Here is a 22,235-nt window from a genome sequence, read left to right on the forward strand (position 1 = left end):
GTTCAAAGAAAATTGAATTATGACTTACGTAAAGAAGTTTCTGATGTCAAGGTGAACATTGGTGATACAGTAGTGGTAAAACATCCTGTTAGTCACCACAATCACCCCAAATTCACCAAGCCTTTCAAGATGGTTAAATTATTTTAAAATGCTGTGAAGTTAGATGATGGACGTATTTGGAATCTCAAACGTATTGCTGTTGTTAATTGATTTTGTCAGGCTGTTAGGAGTACATTGTATTTGCCATATTGCAGTGGGGTGTGCTTCTTTTTCTTTGTTTGGTAATTTTCTTCTTGTCTTGGTGTTGTCTTTTGTTTTGTCTCCGGGGTAATATGTATGGCACTGGTTCTGCAAGCACATTCAATGTACTGTAATCTGTGACCTAATGTGTGGTTGTAGAATTCTTTGAGGGGAGACTTAGTACTGGACTTGTGAGGAGATGGCAGGAGCCGGGAGTCCTTTTCCAGAATAAAGAGCACAATTTTCACCTTTATTTTGCGTGTCATTACTGAATACCACATGTGGTCTTCAGCACCAGGGAGGGGGGTGATTGTGCCCCACCCCATTACTCCCGGGGTCCATATGTGCATGACTGTGCATGCATGAACGGAAGGTTCACAGTGGCAAAGTAGCCTTCTGCATGTGAACTGAAAGTGACGCAAACTATATAAATTACACCCTCAAGTGGGTAACTAATTTTCTTGAGAGCGTCCATGGCATTTTTCAGAGTCTCAACCAACATAAAGGAATATGCATTACCCTGTTTCTTTAACATTTTACATTTTGTCCTAAGAAATGTAAAATATTAAAGAATCAGGATAAATCGCTGTTATTTGTATAGATGGACATTAAAGTTTTATGGTGACTTTGATATTTAAAAAAAGTTTTGAAAATACCAAAAGTATCATTTAAAAGCATGAAATTATGTCTCCCAATTTTTAAATTATATGGTTTTTATCATAAACATCTGTCCTCGCACTATGCACTTTTACTAAGATTATTGCACCTTTTTTTGCAAATTTGCACTGAGTGCACTATGTCACTTTCAATATATCGAACTACGTGTTCCAGCAGCCACTGGGGTAGGAAGTAATGAAAGTACTGGAAATAAATGAGGGACAGTATTTCCTTGTAACCAACCCATGATCAAGGTCTGAGGCAAGACCGAAACGTGTTGGGTGTTTGCTTGTGCTGAACAATAAAATTCTGCAAAGTTACTTCCTGGGAGTGCGCTCGTTTGTGTTGTGCTTCTGCACAGATTGGAAACCGGCATGGTCCGGCCGGAGGAGTCATGCTCTGCCTGTGAATAACAAGAACCACGGGGAAAAGTGTATATATATATATACCCTTATCTCCAAGATTCCTGGAAAACACGCAATTGTGTGCACACCTCTAATTGTGAAGTATACAATTAGGAGAACTTACACAGGGTTGTTGTTGTTCACGTTGTCTCCAACCCGAACTTCAGCACCTCTGAGTCTCTCACTGCAGCAGTCGCCTCTGTTCATCACCACAACGGAACCGATTGGCTGACTTTGTCCCAAGTCCACTTTCCACCAAGGATTCATGTCCTTATCGGTGAGGGAGCAGGTTTTCTCACTGTAGACACCACTGGGCTTGTCGGTGAGGGGATAGAACGGCAGTCCACCTTGCGGGTACTGGCTACTCTGGGAGGCTGTCCCTTTCAATGCCAAATTTTCACCTGAAAAATACATAAAAATATGTTACAAGTGTGAGAAATCCATCCCCATGAAGATATTCTTACTACTGAGACTGAGGGATCTTGCATCGTTTTACATTAGGAGCATTGTGCCCCTCCTACAAAGGATTCACAGAATGACTTATGATTATCTTCCTAAAATAGTCCCTTTTGAGCCCCACATATTCTGTTATTCCTGAGCTGCCTAGATTTCACTTCTGCCAGACAAATCTGATGGATCTGTTACAGAGTTATTACAGAAAGCAATTGTATCACAATAATGTTATCTGTCCACCCAGGACGGTAGCAGGAAGCACCCATTCCCAAGGGTTCCTTTTCACCACTAGTGCCTTGAACTTTAAGTGGGGCATCAAGTACTGAGGACAAAAGTGTTCTTTTTAACTAGTCCTGCAGCACAAATTATCACCAACAACAGACATTCTAGAATGTTGCTTTGTTTGATGATATCTGCTTCGGCTTGGAGATGTGCTGTGACATCATTTAGAAGAGGAAGAGGTGTGGCTCAGCGGGCAGAGCGGCTGACTCCGGAGCGCAAGGCTCATGGTTCGATCGCTGGCAGCAGCTCAGCTCAGCACCATGTGACTCTGGGCAATAGCTCACTTAGTCTGCCCAACGGCCCCCAGCGCCTTTATACCCTTAGGAGTGATATGTTCGTGCTTTACAAATAGGAAATTTAATTTACTTGATGTCAACCGAAATATCATTGCAAAAATATTGAATCAGTTCAGCTCAGTTCATAGACTTTATTCGGGTAACTTAATACCCATAAAAGCACAACATCTTAACAAAAAATGAATAGCAAAATGGAAGATTGACAGTACACAATGATCAAACATTTATAATAATATAGCTGTAGCAATTGGTAAATTTGAAGACATATTAAAAAGGAGCTTCATTGGTAATAAATAGATGATTTTCTGTTAATAAAACAATATATCAGCTGACAATTACACAAAGATAGTCAGTCAAGTAAGGGCTCAGGGATCGGGCATAGTCTTACGTACTCAGGTGGCAATTCTCAAGAAAGTGCTTGTGCGAAGGGTCAGCTCTTCATCAGCCAGGGAAACTAAGCATGTATAGGCATTATCCAGACTAATAGGTCTTCTCTTTTTAAAAAATGGATTTAAAAGCCACTTTGTATATTTTATATAATACTTACAAAAAAATAAAAAATGTAAAATTGATTGGCCACTCACCCCATCACAAGGGCATGGTACATGATCAAGATTATGATGATAGCCGAGAGGGAAGCACAATGCAAATCTAACAGTTCCTGCTCTAAGGCAGAATAATAGGCTCCTTTCCCAGTGGCTCATGCGTAGGGTGAGATATATAGGCAGGGAATGATAGTGCTGTTCAATGGACATGTAACTAAGAACAGAAGATTTCTTAGATTCCAGGCCAATCCTTTCTGTGCTATATACAAAGTAGAGCGCATCTCTAAGCTCCTTTCTTGGCACAGTGTCAGCTATATTAGGTTTTAGGAAAATACTTTCTTCATTGACACTGCACAGGCTTTGGTATACTCCGCTAAGCCAGGGGATTTCCATCCCTTTGTCACACAAAAGGCAATCGTTAATAATCTCTCTGGTGAGGGAGGCAGCCTGGTTCTTCCATACCGATAGCCAAAAAAGGGCAGGACGAGCGCGTATACAATCCGATATAAAATTAAGATTGAGTTCTCTGTGGCAAATGTATTGTGGGGTAGAGATTGGGATGCCCAAAAGTTTCCTACAGAACCTATTTTCTTCCTGCTGGATGCAGGGACAATTTACAATGCCCCAAATCTCAGCCCCATAGGTGGCCACAGGGAAACACTGTAATTTAATTTTTTTTAGAATGGCTGATATAGCGCCGGTGGTCTTTGGGCGGGGAAGACTACGAATTGAGTTGGTGGCCTTTGAGAACTTGCTCCTGGAGTGAGCAAGATGCTCAGTCCAGGAGCCGTTCGCAGCAAAGACCAAACCAAGATAGGGAAATGTACATGTACTTGTCAATTTCTGACTACCCACTGCAATAGAACTTAGCTGTCGCTTCCCAGGACCACCGGACATTAAAAATGATTTATTAAAATTGACACATAGGTCCAAGCTATCCATGTACTCAACAAAAGTCCGTACTAACCTACGCAGGGAATTCGGAGTGCGGCCTATGAGGACCGCGACATCTGCGTATAATAGCACCGGAAGAGTTTTACCATTGATCATGGGGACGTCATGGGTCGAGGTTTTAAGCAGATTGTTCAGCCCATTAATATAAATAATGAAAAGGAGGGGGGCCAAGACACCACCCTGTCTGACCCCCCTTCCTACCTTAATTGCCCCCGAAACCTCACCACTCATGCCGATCCGCACCTGCGCCTGGAGGTCTTTATGGAGGTAAGCTAGGAAATGTACCAGAGGTTCATCCAAACCATATGCCAAAAGAATTGCCCAGAGCTTCGACCTATTGACAAGGTTAAACGCTGAGGAAAGGTCCATAAAGGCCATATAGACCGGTGACTTCCGTGCAATGGTGTATTTCCCAATAACCAAATTGAGATTGAGACATTGCTCATTGGTACCCACCTTGCTACGGAAGCCTAACTGACAGTGCTCTAAGATACCATTTTCCTCTGTCCAAGTTAAGATTTTATTATACAGGACTCTTCCCAATATTTTTAAGGTGTTATCAATTAATGAGATCGGCCTATAGTTACTAGGCTGGGACCGATCTCCCTTTTTAAAAATTGGGACTATGATACTCTTAGCCCATGTGTCTGGTAACGTAGCATATGTTAAACTATTAAAAACATTTAAAAGTAGTGGGGCCCAAAAGTCTGGTTTCCATTTTATTAGATCAATTGGTAGCCCATCTGGGCCAGGTGCTGTGTTCCCAATGCTCTGTTGGATAGCCTCTTCTATATCAGAGATAGTTAACTCAATAGTGGTAAAAGGGCCATAATCATATTGGTCAGGCTCTGGTTGCGGGGTACCATTAAGTTTTGAGAAATGATTTTCCCAGGTCTCGCTTGAAATATTGCAACTAATGGGAGTTAGTAACTGACCCATCGATCGAAGCTGAAAAGCTAGAACAGAAGTTGCGCACTCAAAATTTCTCCAGGTCAATATTTTAAGCAAAATTAGTTGGTGCAAACGAATTAATCCCCCTGAGTAGGGAATTCAAATCGTAGATAATGATAGCACGTTCCTGAATAGGAAAATGTCTTTCGTTTTGCACTCAATCTCAGAGATTTGATCTCTTTTGTGAAATTAAACTCAGGTAAATCGGAATTTATTCAAGTATAACTTGAGTTTATTAACCGTTGTTCAAAGTTAATGAAGTCAAAGAATTGTATTCATTCTTTATCAATGCATCATATATCCAACTGCCCAATGCATTTCGGGCTTTTTTAAGCCCTTCTTCAGGGGCGGTACTCTGAAAGGATAAGGTATAGGGTTCAGTATATATATACATTTTATAAACACTCAATGGAAAAGAACAATTTTTATCCAAACAATTATACAGTAGATTTTGATTGTAACAAACATGATCATGTTGAAACAGTATTAAAAGTAATACGTTCGTAATGAAGTAAAAAAAAACACAATGCCAGTGTTGGTAATTACCAAAATGGAGGTACACTACACATCAAAGTGATGTGAAAATATCCACTTGTTTTACATGTTAAAACAACATACTGTGATGTGCATTTACCAAGGTCATAGGAAATAGTGAAGCCGAAATGGACCAAGAAAGTTTGGGTGGTAGTGTAAGTAAAAAAAATTAAATGAAAAAATGAAAATGCCATATAGGACAAAGTAATGTGGTGTGTTTTTGCCAAAATTGTAGGAAAAAGTAAAGACGAAATAAAAAGAAAAATCTGGATGGTGGTGTGGGTAACAAAAATACATACAGCGTGGGGCCTTTTAAAAGAATACAATCACTATCTGACAAGTAACGGAAGATCAAACTTACAGTTGGTATGGTGATGTATAGATTCTCCTGAACCCGGGAGAATCAAATCGGAAACGCTCCGGTAAGTGTAATGGATGGTAATCATGTGATATATAGACATGTGATAAGGAGAAGTGCGGGAAAAAGAGAATTACAAAGAAAACAGACTTGTAGTTCCAAGAGGTAATCATGTGATATGTGATAAAGAAAAATGCGGGAAAAGGAGAACTACAAAGAAAACAGACTTGTAGTTCCAAAAGGTCAATAAAGTTTAGTGAAACTACACGTGCAAACAAAATATAAAATAATAAACAAAAGTGAGTGCAGTTAAATCTGTAAAGGAATTAGGCCAAAAGTAAAAAGAAAAATGGAATAGACAGCGTGTGACACCGAAGAAACACATGTAATTCGAGTGATTCGAACCAAAAGCGATAGTTCAAAAAATGTAAGATATTACCAAATCCTGGAGCTTGTAAGGGAGCGTCAATGTAATAGTGCAATGGTACATGTGTATAAGATGAAATTAGTAAGTAAAATAAAATAAAATAACTGTAAGGTTCAACATGAACTGTACAGTTACACAAGGTACTAGGGTATCACAAGTCGGGTGGAAAGTTCAAATCTCCAATTTAAGGTGAATAAAGGAGACCTTAGTTACAGAAAAAAAGCCCAGATCATAACACTCGTTGAGACCTTTCGGATGTATGGAATTCAGCTTGTGGATCCAAAATGTTTCTCTTTGTAATAGATATTTACTATTGTCACGACCCCTCAGCTGGGGAATCTGTTCAAGAACCAAAAATCGCAGTTGACAGATGTTATGCTGATGCTGGTGAAAATGAGTTGCGATTCGTGATTTCGCCTGTTTGGTACGTATATTGCTTCTGTGTTCATTGATCCGTATACGGATTTTTCTCTCAGTTTTGCCCACATAAACCAAACCACATGGACATTTCAACATGTAAATGAGATTCTGACTATTACATGTGGCTGTAACCTTGAGTTTGATCGTGTTACCTTGTGAAGGATGTTGGATGTTGGTACCTTTGATGATAGAGTTACAGTTACCACAGTTGAGACATGGTAAAGTACCTTTGAAAGAGCTGGTAGTGAGTTCATCAGCTTTAGACAATATTTGTTTGATGTTGCGTGATCTTTGGTAAGCAAATCTAGGTGATATTTCAAAAATGTTATTGAAATCCATTTCCATGCTTAACATAGGCCAATACCTGAGGATGGTTTTTTTTATGTTGAAACTTTGTGTGGAAAATTTTGACACAAATGTCATTCGTTGATCTGAAGTTTTTGGTGGTTTGGGTGAAAGAAGCATCTGTCGGGTAGATTTGTTAGACTTCAATATGGCGCTGTCAAGAACTTTGGTAGGATATTTTCGTTGTTCAAATTTGGAAATGCAAGCGGATTTGCTTGATTCAAACAATTCATTGGTACTTGAGATTCTTTTCAATCGTAGTAGTTCTGAGTAGGGCAAATGATTCTTGAGAGAGGGTTGGTGGAAACTGTGAAAGTGCAGGAGATTATTGCGGTCAGTAGGTTTAGTGTAAACCTCAGTGGTGAGGTTTCCTTGGTATAATGTGACCTTGGTATCCAGGAATGTTATCGATTCTTTGTTTATACAGTGAGTGAATTGAATTCGTTGGTCAACTGTATTAAGTGATTCAATTAATGATTCCAGATGATCAATTGAGCCATTCCATAAGATAAAAATGTCATCAATGTATCTTTTATAAAGGGTAAGATGTTGGGTCCACTCGTGTTTGCAAAGTATGTTGTCTATTTCAAAACGGTGCATAAAGAGGTTCGCGTATGTTGGGGCGGCACAATTGCCCATGGAAGTTCCGGAGCATTGAATGTAAAATGTTCCTGCCCATTCGAAGTAGCTGTGATAAAGGGTGAAATGCATGAGTTCCATCAGAAATACTTTGAGATTCTCTGGTTTGTCTGTGGTCATCAGAAATGACTTGATTGCCTCAATGCCTTTATCATGGGGTATGGAAGTGTAAAGTGAGTTTACATCAATGGTACATAGGACGGTTTCCATGGTTATCAAATTTTGAATGGACTCCAGGATATTGAGAAAATCAGTAGTGTCCTTAATGTAGGTAGTCATCGACTGAACAGAAGCTTGTAGATGTTTGTCCAAGTATTTTCCTACGGGTTCATGTAGTGAGTTCACTGTAGACACAATGGGTCTGAATGGCGGTCTTGTGGCGTTTTTGTGCATTTTGGGGAGCATATAGATATAGGGTGTAGATGGGTTGCTTTTGATCAGACATGTTTTGTCTTCGTCGTTGATGACACCCTGTTCTAAAGCTGTATTAACGATGGTTTTTAGCACAATCATGAAATCATTGGTTGGATCCGTTGGGGGTGGGCATGTATGTATCTGAATTGTTGACGTGATCATATCACATGATTACCTCTTGGAACTACAAGTCTGTTTTCTTTGTAGTTCTCTTTTTCCCGCACTTCTCCTTATCACATGTCTATATATCACATGATTACCATCCATTACACTTACCGGAGCGTTTCCGATTTGATTCTCCCGGGTTCAGGAGAATCTATACATCACCATACCAACTGTAAGTTTGATCTTCCGTTACTTGTCAGATAGTGATTGTATTCTTTTAAAAGGCCCCACGCTGTATGTATTTTTGTTACCCACACCACCATCCAGATTTTTCTTTTTATTTCGTCTTTACTTTTTCCTACAATTTTGGCAAAAACACACCACATTACTTTGTCCTATATGGCATTTTCATTTTTTCATTTAATTTTTTTTTACTTACACTACCACCCAAACTTTCTTGGTCCATTTCGGCTTCACTATTTCCTATGACCTTGGTAAATGCACATCACAGTATGTTGTTTTAACATGTAAAACAAGTGGATATTTTCACATCACTTTGATGTGTAGTGTACCTCCATTTTGGTAATTACCAACACTGGCATTGTGTTTTTTTTACTTCATTACGAACGTATTACTTTTAATACTGTTTCAACATGATCATGTTTGTTACAATCAAAATCTACTGTATAATTGTTTGGATAAAAATTGTTCTTTTCCATTGAGTGTTTATAAAATGTATATATATACTGAACCCTATACCTTATCCTTTCAGAGTACTGCCCCTGAAGAAGGGCTTAAAAAAGCCCGAAATGCATTGGGCAGTTGGATATATGATGCATTGATAAAGAATGAATACAATTCTTTGACTTCATTAACTTTGAACAACGGTTAATAAACTCAAGTTATACTTGAATAAATTCCGATTTACCTGAGTTTAATTTCACAAAAGAGATCACATCTCTGAGATTGAGTGCAAAACGAAAGACATTTTCCTATTCAGGAACGTGCTATCATTATCTACGATTTGAATTCCCTACTCAGGGGGATTAATTCGTTTGCACCAACTAATTTTGCTTAAAATATTGACCTGGAGAAATTTTGAGTGCGCAACTTCTGTTCTAGCTTTTCATATGAGTCCCCTTTCCTGAGTGACACGGAAAGCGCACCAACATATAAATGGATGAAGAAGAGAATACCTCTGAACGAAGAACACAAACGTTCACGTATACAAATGAAGAAACTCAACGCATTTATGCACTCTTTGAGGATACCACAGGGTCCAGTCACAGTACAACAACTGTTCAATCTAACATCAGACAGTTACTATATACCTCCAAACGAGCCATCAACCAAAAGCTCCATGCAAGCACATTAATACGTTACCACAAGGTACAAAGGATCCCAAGAGGGTTAAGAATAGCCCTTAAATCGACTCTATGCAAAAACAATCCACGGTTCACAGAAAAATGGGAAGCAATACTCAATAAGTGTTCACTGGATCTAATATTATTAATAGTAGAAGATTTATCCAAACTTCTTGTAGACCTTCAGAAAGAAATTGATGAACTTCGTGAAGAAATTTCTAGTAAAATCTCTGACATTGATTGGAATGCAACACTTGCAGATCTTAACAAACAACTTGACGAATATACTAAAGAGATTAATGAAAGGAAAACACGAAAATTTAAACGTGACAGTACGGATTATAAATTAGGAGAGGTCTACACATGGGCAGAAGCCTATGCTTACAAAAGACAACAACGTCAACACACAGGACAAAGATCGGATATAGACACTACATCTTCCGATGACTCATCCAGTAGAGATAAGACAACCAGAGCCCCCCAAACTTCACAACCAAATCTGAGATCAACAGAGACCCACAGCACACAGCCAGTGAAGGCCCAACAACCAGCAGTTCGGGACAATCTCATTTTTTAGAGGCAGGCACAAGGCCACCCGGAGATCCAGGAGGAAAAACATCAACAAAATCAGTGGCCAAGAGTACGCGCAGTCAGAAAACCTCGTGATAAACATCTCTTCTTATAATCTTACACAACTCCAGATTGCTACACTTCAAAAAGGAACCTCCTTTGTTCCCACTTACCATTCCAATCAATTAGAAACTGATATAAGTTTCTTTAAATTCATGCGTCTACTGAGACTTAAACACTACTTTCTAAACATCCTTAACATTCCAGATGTACCACGGAAGAACACCCTAATGGGACTTCGCAACAGGAGCACCTTCACAGCACCCATGAGTCATAAAGTATTGGATGCCTACGAAACAATCGTTAATAAAGAACTCAAAAAATTGGCTACCATAACAAAAAGGCATACTCTAACATAACCAAAAAGGAACAACAAGCCTTAAAAGAATTAGCAAACAAACCAGAGATTACCATACGTCAAGCCGAAAAAGGTGGAGCACTGGTCATTATGGATACCATCTTTTACACTAAAAATGTAAATGATCACGTCAACAATTCAGATACATACATGCCCACCCCAACGGATCCAACCAATGATTTCATGATTGTGCTAAAAACCATCGTTAATACAGCTTTAGAACAGGGTGTCATCAACGACGAAGACAAAACATATCTGATCAAAAGCAACCCATCTACACCCTATATCTATATGCTCCCCAAAATGCACAAAAACACCACAAGACCGCCATTCAGACCCATTGTGTCTACAGTGAACTCACTACATGAACCCGTAGGAAAATACTTGGACAAACATCTACAAGCTTCTGTTCAGTCGATGACTACCTACATTAAGGACACTACTGATTTTCTCAATATCCTGGAGTCCATTCAAAATTTGATAACCATGGAAACCGTCCTATGTACCATTGATGTAAACTCACTTTACACTTCCATACCCCATGATAAAGGCATTGAGGCAATCGAGTCATTTCTGATGACCACAGACAAACCAGAGAATCTCAAAGTATTTCTGATGGAACTCATGCATTTCACCCTTTATCACAGCTACTTCGAATGGGCAGGAAAATTTTACATTCAATGCTCCGGAACTTCCATGGGCAATTGTGCCGCCCCAACATACGCGAACCTCTTTATGCACCGTTTTGAAATAGACAACATACTTTGCAAACACGAGTGGACCCAACATCTTACCCTTTATAAAAGATACATTGATGACATTTTTATCTTATGGAATGGCTCAATTGATCATCTGGAATAATTAATTGAATCACTTAATACAGTTGACCAACAAATTCAATTCACTCACTGTATAAACAAAGAATCGATAACATTCCTGGATACCAAGGTCACATTATACCAAGGAAACCTCACCACTGAGGTTTACACTAAACCTACTGACCGCAATAATCTCCTGCACTTTCACAGTTTCCACCAACCATCTCTCAAGAATCATTTTCCCTACTCACAACTACTACGATTGAAAAGAATCTCAAGTACCAATGAATTGTTTGAATCAAGCAAATCCGCTTGCATTTCCAAATTTGAACAACGAAAATATCCTACCAAAGTTCTTGACAGCGCCATATTGAAGTCTAACAAATCTACCCGACAGATGCTTCTTTCACCCAAACCACCAAAAACTTCAGATCAACGAATGACATTTGTGTCAAAATTTTCCACACAAAGTTTCAACATAAAAAAAACCATCCTCAGGTATTGGCCTATGTTAAGCATGGAAATGGATTTCAATAACATTTTTGAAATATCACCTAGATTTGCTTACCAAAGATCACGCAACATCAAACAAATATTGTCTAAAGCTGATGAACTCACTACCAGCTCTTTCAAAGGTACTTTACCATGTCTCAACTGTGGTAACTGTAACTCTATCATCAAAGGTACCAACATCCAACATCCTTCACAAGGTAACACGATCAAACTCAAGGTTACAGCCACATGTAATAGTCAGAATCTCATTTACATGTTGAAATGTCCATGTGGTTTGGTTTATGTGGGCAAAACTGAGAGAAAAATCCGTATACGGATCAATGAACACAAAAGCAATATACGTACCAAACAGGCGAAATCACCAATCGCAACTCATTTTCACCAGCATCAGCATAACATCTGTCAACTGCGATTTTTGGTTCTTGAACAGATTCCCCAGCTGAGGGGTCGTGACAATAGTAAATATCTATTACAAAGAGAAACATTTTGGATCCACAAGCTGAATTCCATACATCCGAAAGGTCTCAACGAGCGTTATGATCTGGGCTGTTTTCTGTAACTAAGGTCTCCTTTATTCACCTTAAATTGGAGATTTGAACTTTCCACCCGACTTGTGATACCCTAGTACCTTGTGTAACTTTACAGTTCATGTTGAACCTTACAGTTATTTTATTTTATTTTACTTACTAATTTCATCTTATACACATGTACTATTGCACTATTACATTGACGCTCCCTTACAAGCTCCAGGATTTGGTAATATCTTACATTTTTTGAACTATCGCTTTTGGTTCGAATCACTCGAATTACATGTGTTTCTTCGGTGTCACACGCTGTCTATTCCATTTTTCTTTTTACTTTTGGCCTAATTCCTTTACAGATTTAACTGCACTCACTTTTGTTTATTATTTTATATTTTGTTTGCACGTGTAGTTTCACTAAACTTTATTGACCTTTTGGAACTACAAGTCAGTTTTCTTTGTAGTTCTCCTTTTCCCGCATTTTTCTTTATCACATATCACATGATTACCTCTTGGAACTACAAGTCTGTTTTCTTTGTAGTTCTCTTTTTCCCGCACTTCACCTTATCACATGTCTATATATCACATGATTACCATCCATTACACTTACCGGAGCGCTTCCGATTTGATTCTCCCGGGTTCAGGAGAATCTATACATCACCATACCAACTGTAAGTTTGATCTTCCGTTACTTGTCAGATAGTGATTGTATTCTTTTAAAAGGCCCCACGCTGTATGTATTTTTGTTACCCACACCACCATCCTGATTTTTCTTTTTATTTCGTCTTTACTTTTTCCTACAATTTTGGCAAAAACACACCACATTACTTTGTCCTATATGGCATTTTCATTTTTTCATTTAATTTTTTTTACTTACACTACCACCCAAACTTTCTTGGTCCATTTCGGCTTCACTATTTCCTATGACCTTGGTAAATGCACATCACAGTATGTTGTTTTAACATGTAAAACAAGTGGATATTTTCACATCACTTTGATGTGTAGTGTACCTCCATTTTGGTAATTACCAACACTGGCATTGTGTTTTTTTTACTTCATTACGAACGTATTACTTTTAATACTGTTTCAACATGATCATGTTTGTTACAATCAAAATCTACTGTATAATTGTTTGGATAAAAATTGTTCTTTTCCATTGAGTGTTTATAAAATGTATATATATACTGAACCCTATACCTTATCCTTTCAGAGTACCGCCCCTGAAGAAGGGCTTAAAAAAGCCCGAAATGCATTGGGCAGTTGGATATATGATGCATTGATAAAGAATGAATACAATTCTTTGACTTCATTAACTTTGAACAACGGTTAATAAACTCAAGTTATACTTGAATAAATTCCGATTTACCTGAGTTTAATTTCACAAAAGAGATCACATCTCTGAGATTGAGTGCAAAACGAAAGACATTTTCCTATTCAGGAACGTGCTATCATTACCATCGATCGAAGCTCCCTTACTGCTGACCAAAAAATGTTGCCCTTTTTTGTACTTGCAGCCTGGGATAGGGTTTCCCAGCGTTCATATAGGAGGGTTCCCTTCCTTTTCTGGATTGCTACGTTATATTCCCTCTTTGCCAATTGTACGTCTGTAGCACACCTCGGGTTAAGTGACAGTGCCCTGCGAAGATTTCTATTGGCCCTTGTGCACTCGCGGTTAAACCATCTGGGATTGTTTACTGCCAATGAGGCGGGTTTCGACCGGAGTGTTTTGATAGCTAGGCACAGTTTTGAAAAATCTTGAACTACCTCAGTATGTACAGTATGTAGTGACAAGCAGGAATTAATAAGATGCGTGTTGCCTCTAACTAACGTTTTAAAAAGTTTGCCGCTATCAACGCCCTTCGAAACTAATCTCAGGTTATCAGTTGAAGGTATAAGATTTTTTGCTCCGCATTCGAGGGAAAACACAGGCCGAGGTGCAGAGCTCAGCACTATTTTAATGGGGTTATGATCCCCATAATCCGTTGCAATTACTTCAGCTGCCATTAGTTGATCTTCAAGGCAGGGAGAAATAAAAATAAAATCAATGGTTGACGAGCAAACCCTTCCCCTAAATGTTGGTAATTTTTTATTAGTGGTATGTAATGTGTTCTTCTTCATCCTCGCGCTAGAGTGTAGCGTGAGGATGTATCACAAGGCTATGCGTTGTTTGAAAGTTGTTCCGTGATCGGACGCTGCTCGATGCGTTCCAGGGTTCCGACAACGTTAATTCAGTTGTCTGGAGTCCTCGTGCGCAGCGGGAGCATCTGGTCGTGGGTGTTGCTGTAATTGAAATAAACCTCACATCTTCAATCTTCAAAAAGGCTCTGAATCATTTCATAACATTTGGCGACGCCATTTCAAGATGTTACCAATTCAATTAATGCTGTTAGTGCTAACATACCTTTTAAGCAAGGGTTTAGAAGAACTAATACTGCTTGTTATAGATGCAGATCTAAATCACACCTAGGAAATAATCCCATGTGTCCTGACATTGGAAAGAGATGTGTATTGTGTAAGAAAATAGGTCATTTGCAGACCTCATGTAGATCTGTTATAGCATTGAATACTCAGGTACTGTCGATGATTGTATAGACAATTTCCAAGATATGGTTGTCTCAATTGAGTGTAACTCTATTTATACTACACATTTTGTAAAAGGGCCTTTAGGTACAGCATTCTTTGGCGATATAGAGATTTCCATCATGGCTGATTCTGGATCCCCAATTACTATATTGTCAGATGTTATATTTGTAGAAAAATGGCAAGGATCAGTATCCTTATTTCAAACGGATGTCAACCCAAAAGCATTTGGTGAGTTTGACATTGACATGCTGGGCTACTTTAATTCTAGGCTAGAATGTTTAGGAAGGTCCATTTTCACAAAAGTATATGTTGCAGTCAAAGGACGCAACATCGTTGGCTGGCAAGACCTTGCAAAAATGGGTCTTTATTTAATTCCAGGTTCAGAAAACCCAATCGCTCTTGGCGAACCCCCACAAGGCTATTCGCCTGCTGTTCCACATCCAATAACTGACTGTTTAAGTATCACCACCCACACTTCTGACATTAGAAAGATTTTGGTCAAATTTCCCAATCTATTTTCAGATAAATTGGGAACTGTTAAGGGTTTTCAACACCAAATCAGACTCAAGCCACAGGCTCAACCTGTCGTTCACAAGGTGCGTCCTGTTCCTCTTAGTGCGAAGGATGAACTCAAGTCAGTTCTTAATTCCCTGTGCAATGATGGTGTTATTGCACCTTCTGACTCTTCAGAGTGCGTTTCTCCCATCGTTATCGTAAGGAAAAAATCTGGAGAGGTCAGGTTATGTGTGGACTTGCGCACATTGAATAAGAACATTTTGGTTGACCGCCACCCCCTCCCTAAAATTCACGAACTTCTTGCCAACCTGGGAGGAGCAAAAAACATTTCAATTATTGACTTGCGCTCAGCCTACCACCAAGTACCATTAACAAAGGATTCACAAGAATTCACCACATTTATTACACCTTTTGGGGTTTTCAAATATCTCAAACTTCCCTTTGGTCTGGCCTCCGCGGCCAGTGTTTTCCAAAAGATCATGGACAACATTTTTCAGAACATGCCTGGAGTCCAGGCCTACCACGATGACATTTTGGTTTTTTCAGATGGATGGGAATCACATTTATCAAAGTTATCTTCAGTCTTATCCAAATTAGATGAGGCAGGTATGACCATCAGGCTGACAAGTGCAAGTTTGGCACACAATCATTGGATTATTTGGGTCATACCTTGTCCCCGGAAGGGATTAAACCCAAAGTATCCCTCATCAAGGCCATTAGTCATGCTACCCCATCTAAAGATAAAGATTCACTTCGATCCTTCTTAGGCCTAGCGGAGTACTATGCCAGATTTGTCAAAGGTTATGCTCAAACAGTTGAACCATTACGTACCCTTTTACGAAAAGGCTCCAAGTTTGTTTGGTCTGAAGAAATTGCCTCTTCATTTGATAAAGTCAAAAAAATCATAATTGAAGCGCCGGCATTACATCCCTTTCATGACTCCTCTAGATGTTTCATAATGGTTGATGCCAGTCTCACGGGTTTGGGGGCTGTCTTGGGCCAATGGGTTTCAGGAAAAGAGTACACCATAGCTTTTTCCTCCAGAATGCTCAAACCGTCTGAAACACATTATAGCACCATTGAACGCGATTCACTTGCATGTGTTTGGGCTATCGATAAATTCAGACATTATATTTGGGGACGTGAGTTTGATTTATTCACGGATCATAAACCACTCACACAATTGCTTAATGGTAATGGGCTTGGAAAAGCCTGAGCCACATTGGTCAGACTTCTGTCAAAATTGAATGATTTTCATTTTTCTATTAAACACATTTCAGGGGGAAAAAATTTCAGGGCGGATTGCCTTTCACGCATGGCGTTTCAGGACCCTTTGTAAGTTGAGGCTATTGAGGATGTTGAATGTGTTGTTGCTGCTCTTGATGCAACCAAATTATGCCTCTGCATTTCTGAACAGTCCTGGTTTGAAGCTCATAATCAGGATGATAATTTGAAATTAGTAACTGAATATATTGTAAAGGGTTGGCCAGAAAATAGGAAGCTATCTAATGAGTTGAGAGCATTTGCCATGGTTGCATAAGAATTATCATTGGTTAATGGTTTAGTAATGAGACATGATTCCTTTGTACCTCCCTCCAGTCTCAGAAATGATATTATTCAATTTGCACATCATGGTCATCTTGGGATCACAACTTATTAAGTCTCACTATTGGTGGCCATCCCTTGAATCTCAGGTCAGGTTTCATATTGACTCGTGCCCTGAGTGTCTGTTATCTGACAAAAAGTGGAGAGTCATGAACACGCCCCTACATCCTGTTCCTTTTCCTGATAAACCTTGGGAGAAAGTTGGTCTAGACTTCTCTGGTCCTTATGAGGTTCTTCCCCATGACCTAAGATATCTCATCTTGCTGATTGACTATCATTCCAAGTGGGTTTACCATATGTTCTGTGATTCAGCAAATTCCACTAATGCTATTAGGTTTCTAAAAAAAATATTTTTGGTAGAAGGCTCACCTTCCATCATAGTTACAGATAATGGCACTCATTTCATTTCTGAGAAGTTTTGTTCATTTTTGGCTGAACGAGATGTTAAACATTTTAAAGTTGCTCTATATTCACCGACCTCGAATGGTTTAGTAGAAAGAGCGAACAGGTTGGTTAAAGATGCCATTCAAGCGGCCATTTCTTCTCATCAAGATGTAGAAGATTTTCTTGAAACTAAGTTGTGGTCTTATAACATTTCTCCACATTGTACCACAGGTGTTTCTCCGTTTTCACTATTAAGAAATAGGACTGCTCACACCAACTTATGTCCCAATTGGTTACTTAGTAAGAACAACAAGAGGAATGTTGCAAATCAAGAATTGGCTTCCAAAGTTTTGAAAAAACAAGATCTAATGAAGTCAATGTTTGATAAAAAAAAAAATTGATTCACTTGAATTAAAAATTGGTGATTGGGTTCTCATCAAAAATCCTAAAAAAGTAACCAAGGGTTTGTCGAAATTTTACCCGCCAGTACAGGTTACCGGTGTCAGCAAAGGCTCAGCCTTACTTGGTGTCAAAGGATGGTGGAACAAAAGATCATTAGTACGCCTTTCTGTATCACAGGCTCGCTCCTTACTTAATTTGACCAAAAAGGAGTTTGAGAATTGTGACTAGTCTTTTTGGTTAAAAACTCCAACATCTGAATTTGCAAATTCTTCCACATCTTGCATTGCAACTACGCATGCCACATCATGTACTTCAGGTACACGTTCCAACTTGTCTGGTCCATCCACTTCTGACACGGTTGTGGTTAATGCTGACACATACTCTTTACCACCAGAATTAGGCATTCGCAATAGGAAATTACCTACCAAATTGAATGATTATGTCTTATCGTGATTTCATATGTTATTTGATGTTTTTGCATTTCTCTTGTTTTACTTCTTCCATTATTTCTTGTCACATTTTAATTGTCCTTATTTACATAAGTTGTTGCTTCTCTTTGTGGTGAAGAGGGAGAAGTTGTAATGTGTTGTTCTTCATCCTCGCGCTAGAGTGTAGCGCGAGGATGTATCACGAGGCTATGCGTTGTTTGAAAGTTGTTCCATGATCAGACGCTGCTCGATGCGTTCCAGGGTTCCGACAACGTTAATTCAGTTGTCTGGAGTCCTGGTGTGCAGCGGGAGTGTCTGGTCGTGGGTGTTGCTGTAATTGAAATAAACCTCACATCTTCAATCTTCAAAACGGCTCTGAATCATTTCATAACATGGTATTAGGGCTGCTCACCAAATCCATAACATTAGTCAAGTTGTTTGATTTTAGAAACAAGTTTAACTCTGCTCCCCTACGGGACGAGGGCCCAGGATTACTTGTTCCTTTACCATGCGCCACGCCATTAATTATAGCATTAAAGTCTACTCCCAAAAGAATCCCAGTTGGTCTCTCCATGTTTCGCTGACTATCTAAGTTAGAAATAAAATCAAAGAGCCCAATAAAGTTCCTATTAGGAACAGAGTAAAAATCATTGTTATAAAAATGTACCAAGTATAAACAAACCTTCCTTTTAAAAAAGACAACTTGATAGTTTCTACTATTAGTTGGGAGAACCTTAAAACTGCCACCAGCAGCCACGTTAATCCCAATGAATAGCCCCCCTGATGGTCTTCCCAATTTGGGGCTGGGGGCTAATATACTAAAGCAATGGAATGCTTCGATATAAATATCGTCGGTGGCCCAGGTCTCCTGGAACATGACTATGTCTTGTTCCTTTACTATGCGCAACCAATCTTGTTCTTCAAGCCTGGATTGAAGCCCCGCCACGTTCCAACTTAGGATGCTCAGGTTGGCCCCCATATTTACCATAGTTGGGGCCAATTTATCATTAGAAGATGAGAGTACGATATCTGAATGATCCTCCACATAGGCCTGTAAATTAGTCGGCAACGGTGGTTGTCAGTCCTGAGCGTCCAAGTTGGAAAGTGCGTAGAACCTATTAGCTGCCAAGGGTATTGCATGAACATCCCTAAACGAGGTAACTGGTGGTTTGTAAAAATAACCTGAGGGGAGTGCACAAATGTCGGTATGTTGTGAAAAAGATTGCTCTTGAGTACTAAGTAAATGACGAACCGTGTGTGGTCTTCAAAAATTAAGGACAATGCAGTCACCGTTGATGTTCTTATCCGAGTGGCCAACCCACCCTACTCTCCTCGCCATAATGATTTCATTCATTGAAGAGGGGTGGAAACCTTTATGTTTACGTAGCCAATCTACAGATTTGTTGCGGAGGTCTGACCAGGATTCCCTCTGTCTCTCAGCAAGGTTGGGAACACCAGCCAATACTAACACATAGGGACTAGAAGCCGGTGGCAGGCTCAGCACATCTGTATTAGGACTTGAGTGTGTGTCTCTAAGGTGGTCCACAGCAACATTGTTTGGGTCAGCCTCAGTAGCTCCCTGCTGAGGCAAATTACAATTCACACTACCTAGTGTCACATTAAAATAATTTGGGTTACATATTTGGGATGTACCCAAGCTTCCCCTCTGTATGGCAATGGGATTTGACACAGGTACGTTTTTTTTATTACAACGGGAAACACTGGGATTGACGACGAAGGGTGTAACCTGGGAGGCGAGAGCGACATCCATCAATTTGCGTAGCAGGCCCATATTTGTTAGCCACTGATGGTATAGTGTTCCCTCATCCCACTTCATCAGGAACTTTGTACAACCTCCCACCGCTTAAGTTGTCCACAATATGGTCCAATTGATTAAATTTCCCCCACAGCAATTTTTATCAATCACATCCTTGAGGGAAACCAAGATAGTCTCAAGAGCTTCCATTGCGAGCCCTGTTTGTGTGCAAACGTGGCAGCAGAGCAGTGTGGGGTTAGTAGTCCTCCCCTCTCGTGGCGGTTTTACAGCGGTTCCCAGAATGACTTATGATTATCTTCCTAAAATAGTCCCTTTTGAGCCCCACATATTCTGTTATTCCTGAGCTGCCTAGATTTCACTTCTGCCAGAGAAATCTGATGGATCTGTTACAGAGTTATTACAGAAAGCAATTGTATCACAATAATGTTATCTGTCCACCCAGGACGGTAGCAGGAAGCACCCATTCCCAAGGGTTCCTTTTCACCACTAGTGCCTTGAACTTTAAGTGGGGCATCAAGTACTGAGGACAAAAGTGTTCTTTTTAACTAGTCCTGCAGCACAAACGATCACCAACAATAGACATTCTAGAATGTTGCTTTGTTTGATGATATCTGCTTCAGCTTGGAGATGTGCTGTGACATCATTTAGAAGAGGAAGAGGTGTAGCGCAGCGGGCAGAGCGGCTGACTCCGGAGCGCAAGGCTCATGGTTCGATCGCTGGCAGCAGTTCAGCTCAGCACCATGTGACTCTGGGCAATAGCTCACTTAGTCTGCCCAACGGCCCCCAGCGCCTTTATACCCTTAGGAGTGATATGTTCGTGCTTTACAAATAGGAAATTTAATTTACTTGATGTCAACCGAAATATCATTGCAAAAATATTGAATCACCATAACACGCTGATCAGAGTATTGTAACTTCAAAAATATCGTTGACCAAAGTATTGAAGGTAAGTTTATCTTATTTTGACCTATTTTACTGTTATATTGAAGTTTTAAATACTGTTTCTTTGAAAAGGGTTTTGAATTAAAGTGTTTTATTGTATTAGTTTTGGTTCATTATATATTTTATTGTAATATGATTTTTTTTTGAAAAGTAAATATGATTATTATTGCGATATTTTTTAGGGTAGTTGGCTGGGTAGGCTGCAATGGGATATTAGGTTGGTAGAGTATATTTATTAATTAAATAATGTTAATAATGTATTTTGGTTTTCTATACATATATTAAGGCATCATCTTTTAGGCTTAGAGTGCTGCATAAATTATGCAAAACAGGAAGCTGGGAACGCTGAGTAGTTCCCAAGTTGAGGTGGAGAGCAGCTCCTTTATGTGGGTGTAGAATGCTGAAAGAGGACGAGTCCAAGTAATTTTCCATGAAGTTTTATTGATTAGCAGGTTACATGGAAAAGAAGAATAAGAGTATAATAAGATCCCCACCAGGAGCCGCTTCCCTGCTGCTCAGCCCATCCACCAACTGACTCAGGCGCTCCAACATTCCACATCCCAACATTCTCTCACTCAATCATTCTGGCTGAGCAGCAGCATACCACAGTGGGCACCCTACAACATGTCAGTGACAGCCTGGATCTGCTCACCTCAAATATCTGTTGTTCTAGTACAATTTTTAAGTTTAAGATTAGCACAATACCATCACCGCTGAGTTAGAAAGTGACAAAGCCTTTTGCCATTTTTACAGCAGAAACTTTAAACCTAGGTTTAGCACAGTACCATCTATGCCGAGCTGAAAAATGACAAAAGGCTTTTGTGAGAAGTTGGCCTGATATATGATGTCACTAATTCTAGTGTACACCTTGTATCAGTCCAAACAACCCTTATGGTGATTGGTTGTAAAGTCAACCTTATAGACCAGCTATCCTAGTGGTAGCATGGACAAGAGCAGTCTTAGGCTAAACTCAGTATGGCATGTGAAGCCAGCTGATATACCATTTGCAATCCCTTGCATACCAAATGAAAGGACACCACAACAGATATATATAAAAATAGAATGTATTTATTCTAGTCAAACCCTCAGCACTCTTTATGAGATTCGAGGTAAGTACAACACAGTCTTAATTATGCATACATTAAATCACACAGGTAAGTAATACAGTTAGGCCCTAGGGGCCACGCAAACCATATACTAAGTAAGTGGTATAAGGACCACTGTCACGAACACAGGATAGGCCTAGGGAATCGCTGGGGCTACACTACACTACCAACAGTTAGGAAGTGGGAGGCCCACGGGATTCAGGTGCAGAGTGGAAACACTCACGCGTAATGCATAAAAGTCGATAGAATCACTAGCAGTTAGAA

General features: G+C 39.6%; 1 protein-coding gene across 1 annotated transcript in view; it reads right to left on the minus strand.

Moving 5' to 3' along the window:
- Positions 1–22,235, minus strand: part of LOC146830427 (fucolectin-1-like) — a 117,639-nt gene that overhangs the window by 35,678 nt on the left and 59,726 nt on the right. Inside the window, exon 4 of the mRNA XM_085604659.1 lies at positions 1,426–1,702. Within this exon, the coding sequence (XP_085460785.1) occupies positions 1,426–1,702 (277 nt within the window). The remainder of the gene's footprint in view (positions 1–1,425; positions 1,703–22,235) is intronic.

The sequence above is a fragment of the Triturus cristatus genome, chromosome 5_1, assembly GCF_964204655.1.
Source record: "Triturus cristatus chromosome 5_1, aTriCri1.1, whole genome shotgun sequence".
Taxonomy (NCBI): domain Eukaryota; kingdom Metazoa; phylum Chordata; class Amphibia; order Caudata; family Salamandridae; genus Triturus; species Triturus cristatus.